At 43.9% G+C, this 12,454-nt stretch overlaps 1 protein-coding gene across 1 annotated transcript in view; it reads left to right on the top strand.

The window, feature by feature from the left end:
- The first annotated feature begins 11,707 nt into the window (after positions 1-11,707).
- The window catches only part of NPC1 (NPC intracellular cholesterol transporter 1), a 49,971-nt gene continuing 49,224 nt past the window's right edge, over positions 11,708-12,454 (top strand). The window contains exon 1 of the mRNA XM_060119078.1: positions 11,708-11,876. Within this exon, the coding sequence (XP_059975061.1) occupies positions 11,820-11,876 (57 nt within the window). The 5' untranslated portion in view covers positions 11,708-11,819. The remainder of the gene's footprint in view (positions 11,877-12,454) is intronic.

The raw sequence follows: 12,454 nt of genomic DNA, 5'->3' as shown, positions 1-12,454 counted from the left end.
GAATCTGGAGCACTCCATGGCCGTTCTGGGGTCCTCCCCTGTTCCATCCACCCTCTGCAACTGAAACCGCACAACTCAGATGGGACTCAAACCCAGCCAAAACCCAGATGGAGACTTGAATCCTGTCGTTTAATTAAGATTGCACACGTGGTCTAATGCTCACGTGGACTTAATGAAGCTCAGGTTCTTTATGTCTCAGCACAGAAGGAATTCAGGGAGAGGCAAAGTGGTAGGTAAGAAGTGGATTTATTTAGAGAGATACACTTTCCATAGACAGAATGCGGTCTGTCTCAAAAGGCAAGAGCAGCCCTGGGGGAAATGCATGCCACATATAGAGTGTGGCCCATCTCAGAAGACAAGAGGCCCCGAAATATGGGGCGGTTAGTTTTTACAGGCTGGGTAATTTCACAGGCTAAGGAGTGGGAGGATTATTTCAACTATTTGGGGGAAGGGGCCGGGATTTCCAGGAATTGGGCCACCGCCCACTCTTTGGCTTTTTATTGGAAGCCTCAGAACTGTCAGGGTGCCTGTCAGTATGTCATTTAATATGCTGATGTATTACAATGAGCGTATGACGAGGTTCACCGCGAATCTTCCGCTATCTTGGACCGAATCGGTTCTAACCAGTTTTTGTCGTATTCTCAACAGCTATGTTATTCTTTTATTTCATTTTGTTTTATTTTAAGAGAGCTTGGGAATAGGCTATTTTATTTTACTTATTTATTTATTTATTCTTTTTTTTTTTTTTTTTACCGTGCCCCGCGGCATGTGCACTGGAAGCGCGGAGTCCCAACCGCTGGACCGCTAGGGGAGTCCCCTTAACTGCTGTGCCCTGCCCCCTCCCTCCTCTTTCACAACCACAGAAGAGTTATGTCTCATCATTACCCCACACTGGGGCACCTACTCAGAGGAAAAGAGAACCCCCCAAAGCCAGGCTACTTGGAAAGTGACGGCGATGCCTGCATTTCGGGGTGGGCCTGCGCTGCAGATTACAGGGGTGAGAAGCTGAGGTCCTAATTTCATTATGAAGTGGTTTTGGTGCTGGAACTGGCTGAGCCTCACAAGTGGAGTCTACAGATTATTAGTACTAACAATAGAAAAAGCAGTTAACATTTGTTAAAGGATGTGCTCAGCACTCTACAGATAATCTCATGAAGTTTATATGCATTTTCTTTTTTTTTTTCTTTCGGTACGTGGGCCTCTCACTGCTGTGGCCTCTCCTGTTGCGGAGCACAGGCTCCGGACCCGCAGGTTCAGCGACCATGGCTCACGGGCCCAGCCACTCCGCGGCATGTGGGATCCTCCCGGACCGGGGCATGAACCCGTGTCCCTTGCATCGGCAGGCGGACTCTCAATCACTGCGCCACCAAGGAAGCCCTATATGCATTTTCTTATTTACCCCTGATAACAACCCTATGGAACAGGCACTATTATCATCATCATCTTGCAGCTGAGGAAATGGGCTTTGAGAGTGTTTTTTAAATTAATTAATTAATTTATTTTAAGGTTTGTTTATTTTAAGATTTATTTATTTTAAGATTTATTTTATTTATTTATTTACTTTATCTGCGCCGGGTCTTAGTTGAGGCATGCAGGCTTCTTAGTTGCAGCATGCATGCAAGATCTAGTTCCCCGACCAGGGATCGAACCCAGGCCCCCTGCATTGGGAGCAAGGAGTCTTATCCTCTGGACCACCAGGGAAGTCCCAAGAGTGTTTTTAAAAATAAACAACAGGCCCAAAATGGAGTCAGTTGCCCCCAGGACAGCAAACCAAGGTTTAATTTCAATTTCAGCTACTCCTCGGAGTGTGAACTTTAAGCCGTCAATCTGGAATTACCACATCAGCACCTGTGAGGTGAACTGCATGATAGATCCCCACCCTTCCCCCAAAGGAAGGTGACTTTGCCTGAAATACTGTAACCTTTTTTCTTTTTTATGACTTCCTTGTCCCACTCCCTTTCTACCTTTAAAAAACTTCCATTTTGTACAGCTCCTAAAGCTCATTTCTACTTACTAGGTGGGATGTTGCCCAATTCATGAATCCTTGATTTTTTTTTTTTTTTTTTGGCTGCCCCGCGTGGCTTTAGGGATCTTAGTAAACCAACCAGGGATGGAACCCATGCCCTGTGCAGTGGAAACGCAGAGTCCTAACCACTGGACCACCAGGGAGTTCCCATGAATCCTTGAATAAAGCCAAATAGGTCTTCAAATGTACTCAGTTGAGTTCTTTTTTTAAACAGGAAATAACCTCCCAATGCTATGAGGCCAATGCTAAACCCTCTGATCTTTGGGTTTTGCTTTTTATAGTGGGGGAAACGGGGGAGAATGGTGCCCAGATGGAGTCATGATTATGGCATCAAGGCAGTGAGAGTGGAGAATACGGGACTTTTTTTGTTTTTAATATTTAGAGGTAGAGCTAATGATAATTAGGTGATTAAGTGAACAGGGAGGGTGAGGAAAAGAAAGAAGAATTAGAAATTATACTAAGGTGTGTCAGGGGACCCTAAGACCTCTCCCAGGTTTGGTGATTTGCTAGGAAGACTCAGGAGGCTCATTGTATGGTCATATTCATGGCTAAGTTTACAGCGAAATTGATAAATAGCAAAATTAGAAAAGGGAAAGGGAAATGAAATGGAGATATAGAGGAAACCAGGTTAAAGCTTCCAAGAGTCCTCTCCTCTAGGCAAGTCTTGTGACAACATTTCGAAGTGTTATCTGCTGCGGAAGCTCATTAGAGACTCACTCAGGCTTTTAGCTGGGAGCTAGTCACATAGGCACCCTCTGCCTTAGCATTTACCAGAATTCCAGACTTCCAGAAGGAAATCAGGCATTTGGCATAAACCACATTGTTTGTGTAGACAGCAGAGGAACAGTGAGCCATTATCACTTAGGGAAAATTTTCTATCAGTGCAGGGAACTATTTACCAGTCAAGAGTCCAGATGCCAGCCAGCAGCCAACCTTGTAAGCAAGACTTTCTATAGACAGCAGTCTCAGGTCTGCTGTGCTCTTTCCCACATACAAGGTTTACATGGAGAATGGTGAAATTTTCTCTAGGAAATAAAGAACAGCAGAGTTGGGGTGGGGACAGAGAGAGAGGGAGTTTGGACACGTTCAATTTGAAGAATATGTGAAATAGACGCCAGAAGGCAGTTGGAAATAGCAGCTTAATGTTTAGGACAAGACCCTTCCTGATCTGGGCATCATCTACATAGAAGTGATGGTCAAAGTCATGGGACAAATGAGGTCCCCAGAAAGACTCTGGTGAGAGGAAATAGCTGAGAAGGAAATTGGAAGGAAGAAGGGAATCAGCAAAGGAGAAGAGATGAAATGGACAGGAGTGGGAAGTGAAACGTGGGTCAAGGGAGGAGAAAGTTTCAAGAAGAGGAGAGCAGGCAACAAACCCCATGAAGAAGTGTCGCCATGAAACACTAAGGCCGGCAAATTCCAGACCTCCTTTGCTGCACAACCTTGCCCTTGGTGAACTTGTTCAGTCGTCAAAGAACTCTGGCCCTGTGTTGGAGAGGAAAAGCATGGGGTCTGGTCAGGACCTGCAGCTAATGATAAATTAAATGGTTGACTTGAAATGATTCTAGTTCTGTTGGTAGAATTGTTTTTTGAAACCACTCCTAACACTTTCTAGGGATTGTTGGCAGCCATCAGAATGTATTACCTCTGCTTGTCACCAACAAGGAACTTGGTGCAGGATCTGTATGGTGCCTGAGAGTTAATGTTTTACTACCTTCTTGGTAAAGTGCAAGAAAATATACTTATCTATGCTGGTCAGTTGGTCTTAATTAGTGAGTTCTATCTCACTGTGAGAAGGTGCTAAAAAATGAGCATGTAGAACCATGCTGAGACCCAGCTATGTACAGACTCACACTGTGTGATGATTATTCATGCCATTTTCCCTCATCAGCTCACACTCATGTACTTACCTGTGCTTCAAAATACAGAGAAAATCAAAAACCAAAATCAAAATGAAATAAGACAAAAAATATGTTCTATGCTCTCTGGGCAAATTTAGAATAATTTATTTCACATTCCTCTGACTGAGACTGGCCTGTCTCTTTACTCTGTTTAACTTACCAAACATAATGAGAGAAGCCAGTAATACTAACTGAGGTGTTTTCTCCAAGCTCTCTGACTGTAGTTAGTCCTCAGTTAAATAATTTATGCATTACTGGGCCTGGAAAGTCTTAGAATCTTTTCCTGGTGACTTACCCTTATTTTTTGGCAATATTTTAAGACAATTTAAAAATATAAGTGAAGTCATGTTTTAACAATTGAAGGAAGTTAAAGATCTTCAGGCTTTTTTTTTTTTTTTTTGGCCACGCCTTGAGGTTTGCGGGATCTTAGCTCCCCAACCAGGCAGTGAAACAGCCGAGTCCTAATCACTGGACTTCCAGGGAATTCCCAAGATCTTCAGTTTTTATTAGATGCCTTGTCAGCTTTATCTCTGGCAACAGAAAGAATCACTTCTCCCATCGCTGGTCTCTTCTTCTCTCCCTCACTAGAATTTAACCCTCTATTTTTTAATGAAGGAAATGCTGTTATTGTTCCTATTTCTCGCAGTTGAACTTTTAAGAATAGCCTTAGAAAAGTCTTGCGTTTACAAGTTAGACTCCCTAGTTTAGGAAAGATAAGAGCAAAAACCACCCCAGATGAGGGAAACTGTAATATGTGACTGAATCCTCCAGATTAGGGAATGCCAAGTGAAAACCACTGACAGCCATGTTTCAAGGTATCCCCATGCTAATAGCATCCTATGTGACTGTAAGCTACACCGCAACCCATGACTGGATTAATCACCAATTCAAGTATCCTTAGTATGGTGAGTAATACTTTACCATAAGTCTGACCAAAAATAACCCATTCCTGAAACCCTCATAAACCACTGACACTGAAGTCATGAGTTGTGTCTGTAATCTATTTTAAATGAAGATGTCTGTAAAATTTGGCTTGCTTAAATATGGAGTTTTAAAACTCTATTGCAGAACCCAAAAGAATTGAGGGCTTATTTCAAAGAAATGACCTGTACAAGAATGTTCATAGCAACTCTATCATAGCCCAAACTGGAAACAACCCAAATGTCTGCCATGGTATTTTTATACAATGGAATGTTACTGAGCAATAAAAAAAGATGAACTATTGCTATAAGTGATGGGGATGAATCTCACAGACATAATGTCGAGTGAAAGAAACCAGACACAAAAGAATATGACTCCATTTGCATGAAGTTCAGAAACAGCAAAAGCAATTTATGATGATAGAAGTCAGAATCGTGGCTATCTTTTGGTTGGAGGAGGGGATGATATTGACTGGGAAAAGGCATGAGGGAGCCTTCTGGGTCCTGAAAATGTTCTATAGGCTTCCTCTGGTTGGTGGCTACATGGATCTGAGGTAACTAGCCTCCAAGAAGGTCCCCAATGCTCCCCTCCTCTGGAATTCTTGTCCCTGTATAGTCCCCCTCCTACATTGTATCAGGACTGTTCGGTGTGATCAGCAGAATATGGCAAAAGTGATGGCATGCCACTGAGTTGAGGCTCTGTCTTGCTCTCTCTTGGATCACTCGCTCTGGAGGAAGCCAGCTGCAAGTCTTGAGAACACACAAGCAGCCCTGTGGAGAAGCCCACACGGAGAGGAACTGAGGCCTCCTGCCAGCAGCATGTTGCAAGCAAATATTCCAGCCCCAGTCAAGCATTCAGATGATGTAGCCCAGCTGACATCTTGACCAGAACCTCACAAGCCAAAACCACCCAGAACCACACTAATCCCTGGCTGACAGAAACTCTGATATAGTAAATGTTTCTTCTTGTAATCTACTACATTTTGGGATAATTGGTTATCAAGTAATAGATAATATAAGTATATTATATGTAAGAATTCATTGAACTGTACAGGCAAGTTTTATATACTTTATATATGGGTTATATAATAATAAAAAAGAAAAAAGTCTATTACTAAAAAGAGGCTGTCAAAAACACTCAACCTGAAACTCCCTAGAGGTTTGGCAGAAGCATTAACTCAAGGTCTCCTATATTTCACCAAAATGTGTTCGCAGTGTGTAGCCAGACGGAGGGAGACAGGTGTGAGCTGGTCACCTTCTCCTGTTCCCTGTGTTGAACTGGTCATCCTCTGACTGTCTACAGGTGGTGCTTTTAGAGTCAGCTCTAGCTGCTCTTCCTGGACCTTTTTGGGGGCTGTTAGCAAAATTTACAATGTCTACAAAAGTGGGGCCGACTTCTCCATTAAGCCCAGTAGGCCTAGTGCCTAGGGCCCCTGACACTTTCAAGGTCTCATAAAATGTTTTAACATCAACTTATTTTAAAATCAGAAGAAAAATAAAAATATAATAATAATAAATATATAATAATGAAATCAGCTTGGATTATATCCATCTTTATACCAAATGAAGTTGTAAAATATAATTTTAAGTGTTTTTTTTAAGGAGGGAGGGGCCCCCAAAGGCAAGGGTACTTAGAGCCAACAAAAGTCATAACCCAGCCCTGAGCATAAGGAGGCGTGCTATGGACTGAACAGTTCCTCCCCCAAATTTATATGTCCCCCTAACCCCCAATATAACTATTTAGAGACAGGGTTTTAGGAGGTAATGAAGGTCAAATAAGGTCATAAGTGTGTAACCTTAACCCGATAGGATTCCGTGACTTTCTACAAAAAGGAAGAGATTTCTCTCTCCACATACGTTCACCAAGGAAAGACCATGTGAACACACAATGAGAAGCCAGCCGTCTGCAAGCCAGCAAGTGGAGGCTCACCAGAAATAGAACTCACTGGCAGCTTGATCTTAGACTTCTCTGTCTCCATAACCGTGGGATATAAATTCCAGATGTTTAAGCCACCCAGTCCATGGTATTTTGTTATGGCAGCCTAAGCTGACTAATACAAGGAGGGAAAAGTGGAAAAAAAAAAAAGAGCAAAGTGAAGACATGCTGAGTCCAACAGGAACGGTCTCAGGTATCACCAGATTAAGTCAGTTGCATCCTAGTACCCCAAAGGCCCAGCTCTATCTTCATTTCCTATTATTGAATTTCAGCCTTCAAGTTAGAAACTAGGCAAGCTTGCAATCTGTGCAGAGGTTAGGCATTCTTTTTTCTTTGCCTACTTGAATCACTGCCTACTTTGCAGTTCCAAGTTAGCAGCAGCAGCAGCAAAAAAAAAAAAAAAAAAAAAAAAAAAGTTTCTATATTAAAAGAACTCAAAGTTATTTTATTGGAATAAAATTTTATTAACATGAGTATCCTGCTCAAATCACATCCCTAGTCTAGAAAATGAGATGCAGTGGTTGCTTAGCCAATGAGGTAACCCAGGAGAATGAGGGTTAAAGAAGACTATGTTTTATGAAGACTATGTGATCATCTGCTGAATGTTACTAAGAGGGCAAGTGAGATGAGAACAAAGGAGTTATCATTGATTTGGCAACACAAAAACCAGTGATGACTTTTAGAAGAGCAGGTGTCCATCTGATTGCTGAGGCTCTGGGGGGAGGTGGAGAGCCAGATCTTTACATCACTCCTTGCAGCAAAATAATTCCAGATGGATCATTATCTTCATGAAATCATTAAAACTCTAAAGGAAAACATGGAACAATTTTTTTTTTTTTTTTTTTGCTGTACGCGGGCCTCTCACTGCTGTGGCCTCTCCCATTGCGGAGCACAGGCTCCGGACACACAGGCTCCGCAGCCATGGCTCGCGGGCCCAGCCGCTCCGCGGCATGTGGGATCTTCCGGGATCGGGGCACGAACCCGTGTCCCCTGCATCGGCAGGCGGACTCTCAACCACTGCGCCACCAGGGAAGCCCGGAACAATTTTTTATAACCCTGTAAACTAGTAAATTAGTAAAAGTTTCTGCACTGCATTTGCTAGATCAACAGGTGAATTTTCTTAAAAAATAGTTTTTACAAATCAATATAAAAAAAACTAACAGAAAATGAAGAATACAGAAAAAGAAATAAAATTTATAAGTGTATGAAAAGATTCTTAATCTCACTTATAATTAATAAAATACAAATTAAAGCATCATAATAAGAAACAAAATAATTAAAATCACAGATACTATTTTTCACCTAACAGAATGGCAAAGATAAGTGTTGGCAAAGAGGTGGAATCAAGTACTTCCATATGTTGTTAGCAAAAGTGTAAATTGCAATCTCTTTGGAGGGCAATTTGGCAATAATCAAAACTAAAAGACACATTTCCTTTGATCCAACAATATATGCATTTTTCTGACAGTTCTATTTGTATATGATTGTAAAGATTTAGGTACAAGGATGTTCACTGCATCATTGTTTCCTGTAACAAAAGTGACAAACCAAACATAAAACAGGAGATTGATTAAATAAATTATGTAATGGATCAAAAACTATTAACAGACTATTTCTAGCCTTCCCCTTCCATCTGCTAGGTAAAAAGAAATTTGTTTTGGGTCAACGTTCTCATCTCTCTCCCTAAGGAAAATGTTCAATAGCTTTTAGACTTCTGTGATGCAATACCATGAGGAAAGCAGAGGGCACAGAAAGATGCAAAGCTTTGTGGAATCCAGACAAGCTCAGGAATGTGAGGAGGCATAAGGAAAAGAAAGGTGAATTTATACAATATTACTAGAGATATACAAACCCTTCCCATGTTTCAGAAATGCAATTTTGAGGCTTAAGTCATTTTGAAATACTTTTTGGTGGTGAACTCTATTTCACTGACTTAGGCACAGCTCTGAGACTGGCCTACAGTGCTAGCTTCAGAAATGTCATATACACACAATGAAATCCATAAAGCTAGTAAAAGTATTGAGGTGGAAAAGCATATTGCTAAATGTAAAAAAATGCAAGCTGTAAACTGTATACCGTATGTTCCCACTTGTTTAAAAAGCCCATCCATATATTATTCACGTACATGTTTTCGAATACATAGATGTTTTCTGGAGGATGTTTCTGCACATTTATAAAGATGCATACATGTAATAATTTCATTGACCCTCTTATTTTGTCCTTTATTTTTATGCAATCAATGCTGAATGGTGTTTATAATGATAGAGGTATTGAGTATTATTTAAACAAAAAGTCTCTCTTAGGACCTCAACCATGTGTCAACTGAAATAAAAACGCACAATGTAGGACTTCCCTGGTGGCGCAGTGGTAAAGAATCCACCTGCCAATGCAGGGGACACTGGAAGATCCCACATGTCACGGAGCAACTAAGCTCATGAGCCACAACTACTGAGCCTGAGCTCTAGAGCCCTCGTGCCACAACTACAGAAGCCCGCGCACCTAGAGCCCATGCTCTGCAACAGGAGAAGTCACTGCAGTGAGAAGCCCGCGCACCGCAATGAAGAGTAGACCCCCCCCCACCCCGCTCACCGCAACTAGAGTAAACCCATGGGCAGCAATGAAGACCTAACACAGCCAAAAATAAATAAATCTATATATATATATATTTTTTTTTTTTTTTTTTTTTTTTTTGCAGTACGTGGGCCTCTCACTGTTGTGGCCTCTCCCATTGCGGAGCACAGGCTCCAGACACGCAGGCTCAGCAGCCATGGCTCACGGGCCCAGCCGCTCTGCGGCATGTGGGATCCTCCTGGACCGGGGCACGAACCCGTGTCCCCTGCATCGGCAGGCGGACTCTCAACCACTGCGCCACCAGGGAAGCCCTAAATCTATATTTTTTAAAAAAAATGCACAATGTAAATGTTGTGAGTCAAGTTTTGTTTGGGGACCTTCCTGAGGACCAGAGCCTGGGAGACAGCCTCTCAGAGAGCTCTGAGAAACTGCTCCAAAGAGGTAAGGGAGGAACCAGGATGTATGTGAACTTTTCTGCTTGGAAAAAAAACTTGTAATCAAGCATAAAAAGATCACTGCTAATCACAAAGAACGGACATTTCAAGTTAATGATTTTAGTGCTTTTCTAAGTAGGGGAAGATGAAAGAATCTAGGGTCTTTTTGAAATTTTTCCTTAGCTACCTATCTTAGCTACCTAGTGGTCAGTATATCCAATGCACAGAATACTTCCAGTTTTTCTCCATCCTGAATGCCCCTCAGGGTGCACACATTAGCAACTGCAGTGGTTAAAGGCTTCATTCTTGTAGAATTGGGATGGCAGGCAACTTTTTTTTTCTTTACATGAGTGAAAACAATTTCCAGAGAAGAAGAAAATACACCATGATGTGACATAGATTATCCATAATGGTGGAATTATATATGACTTTTTTATTCTTGTCTGTAAACTTTTGTGTATTTTCAAAGTTTCCACCATGAGCATGGATTACTTTATCAGCAAAACAAATTTCTCTTCAAAATATGATAGTTTATTTTTAAAATATATTCTAGCCTTTTGGATATTGTCAAAGCTGTACAAAAAAACAGAACCAGAAAAAATATATATAGTTAAAAGATCTTTTAGTTACTATTTTGGTGAATAGTAGACATAATTTGTTGGGTATCAAAATTTCTGCCCATCCCAGAAATGTTTCATGTGGTGCTTAAAATTACCTTTATTCAAGTCAATTATTTAGTAAAGGTTGTTTGTTTGCTTCCCCCATAAGGACTTTGGTAAAATTGGAAGGGTAACTAACCCACCAGGATCCAGGGAATACATTACAGAGGTAGTTCTTGAATTGGAATGTGAATTGGAACAATCAGGACGGCTTGTTAAACTAAAAAGGGCAGCTTCATCCCCTAGGCTTTCTGATTCGGTGGGTCCAGGGTGGGACCCATAATTTGCATTTCTAACAAATTCCCAGGTGGTGGTGCTGCCAGCTGGTTCAGTGACAACTATTTGAGTATCTCTGCATGAAGCATACTACCTTATGATACATATAACAAAAATAAGTGTAGAAAGATATAATAAGTGTAAGACTTAAAAACGTAGATGCTTCTTTATCTTTGTGTTACTTCACTTCACCTAGAACTTAACGGACTCTGGTCCCACCTCAGGGTCAAACCTCCCCCCGGGCTGGTGGCGGGCTCTTCTGACGTCCGCACATTCCCTGCCACGCTTGGCTCCGCCAGCAGATGGTGCGGTTCTAGCGCTTTTCCAAAAGTGGGCTGAGAGGACAGAAAGCAGAGATTGGGTAGCTCTGAGGCATCGTCCACAGCCACGCACCGCCCGTGGAGCTCTCGGATCACAACACTGTCATGCCACTGCGTGGCGCCGCCCCCCGCTTTGCTAGAAGTGCCCGGGCATGGATTCCTTTTGGGCTACTGGGTTTGGAAGGAGAACTTGCTTAGGGTGCTAATTGGACCCGCTGAGAAGTGGGGTCTTAATTGGGAAGATAGTCCGCACGCAATCCCATGTGCTAAAACCTCGCCCACCGTCTCCAATCGAGGAAAGACAAAAAGGGGAGAAAGGAGTTAAACCATCAAAACCACACGCCGTTGGGACAGCTCCAGAAGTATCCTTCCCGGGCCGGATTCCAAATGTTCAGGGGCCCGGGTCTGCGAGTCACTGGCCTGAGGCTGCGCCCCCAAGCGCCTCAAGGCGGAGAAGTGCCGAGCTGGGACTGGGGAGGGCGCTGTGGGATCCGGCGGTGGGGTCCCGACTAGCCCCGCCCCTGTCCCGCTCCCCACCCCGGGCCGGCCCCGCCCCAGGACAGGTCTAGGGCGGGTCCAGGCAGTGCTGGCAACGGCCCCACCCAAAAGTGGGAGGAGCCGACGACGCCTTCGTCCTTCCTGACCTGCGCGCGCAATCAGCCGCAGCTGGCGTTTGTTCACTCCCTCCGCCGGCGCCGGACCCAGACAGACCCGGATGCTGAGCGGAGCCTGCCAGCCGACTCTCACCGACGTCTGCAGCCCGGCGCCACGGCAGCATGAGTGCGTGCGGCCCGGCCCTCGGTCTCCTCCTGCTGCTGCTCTGCCCGGCGCAGGTGAGCGGCCGCCGGCGACCCGGGCAGGCTGTGGGGGACGTAGTGAGGCCGCGAGGCGGGGAGGGTGGCGGGCTGTCCAGCGGCTCAGGCGTCCCCGGCCCCAGAGAGGACCAAATGCGGGTCCAGCGGGTCCCGGGGAAGTTGGTCTAGCGATGGAGCCCCTGGAGGTCCACCCCCCCCAGCTCTCCTGTGCCTTTCTCCGGCCACGCAGTTTTCCCTGTGGTCTGGAAGAAGGTGGCAACTGGGGGCTGCTTGTTTGACCTGTTTGGAGCTCCTTTCACCTGTGGTCACCTCGTTTCTGGATTTAGGGTGTGGGGTGAAGAGAGGAGGAAGAACATGGGCAGAGAGGAAATAGGGTTCGTATTATTTAACCTGCCTTTCCCCCCGTAATTCTGCCAGATGCACGCGAATTCTTTGTAAATGTGTTTAGAAGATCTGACCACTTTATTTCTTCTCCTCTTCCCCTAAAGGTGAAGGAGGGAGGGGAGATAAAGTTAGCAATCCGTCAGGCCCCAGCTTGGAACAGCCCTAAGTACTTTACAGAAGGCAGCTTGGTCTTCTAAAGAGTGCAAGTTACC

This window comes from Mesoplodon densirostris, chromosome 15 (genome assembly GCF_025265405.1).
Source record: "Mesoplodon densirostris isolate mMesDen1 chromosome 15, mMesDen1 primary haplotype, whole genome shotgun sequence".
NCBI classification, from domain to species: domain Eukaryota; kingdom Metazoa; phylum Chordata; class Mammalia; order Artiodactyla; family Ziphiidae; genus Mesoplodon; species Mesoplodon densirostris.
The sequence above is the reverse complement of the archived record's forward strand: the minus strand, read 5'-3'. Positions and strand labels throughout refer to the sequence as shown.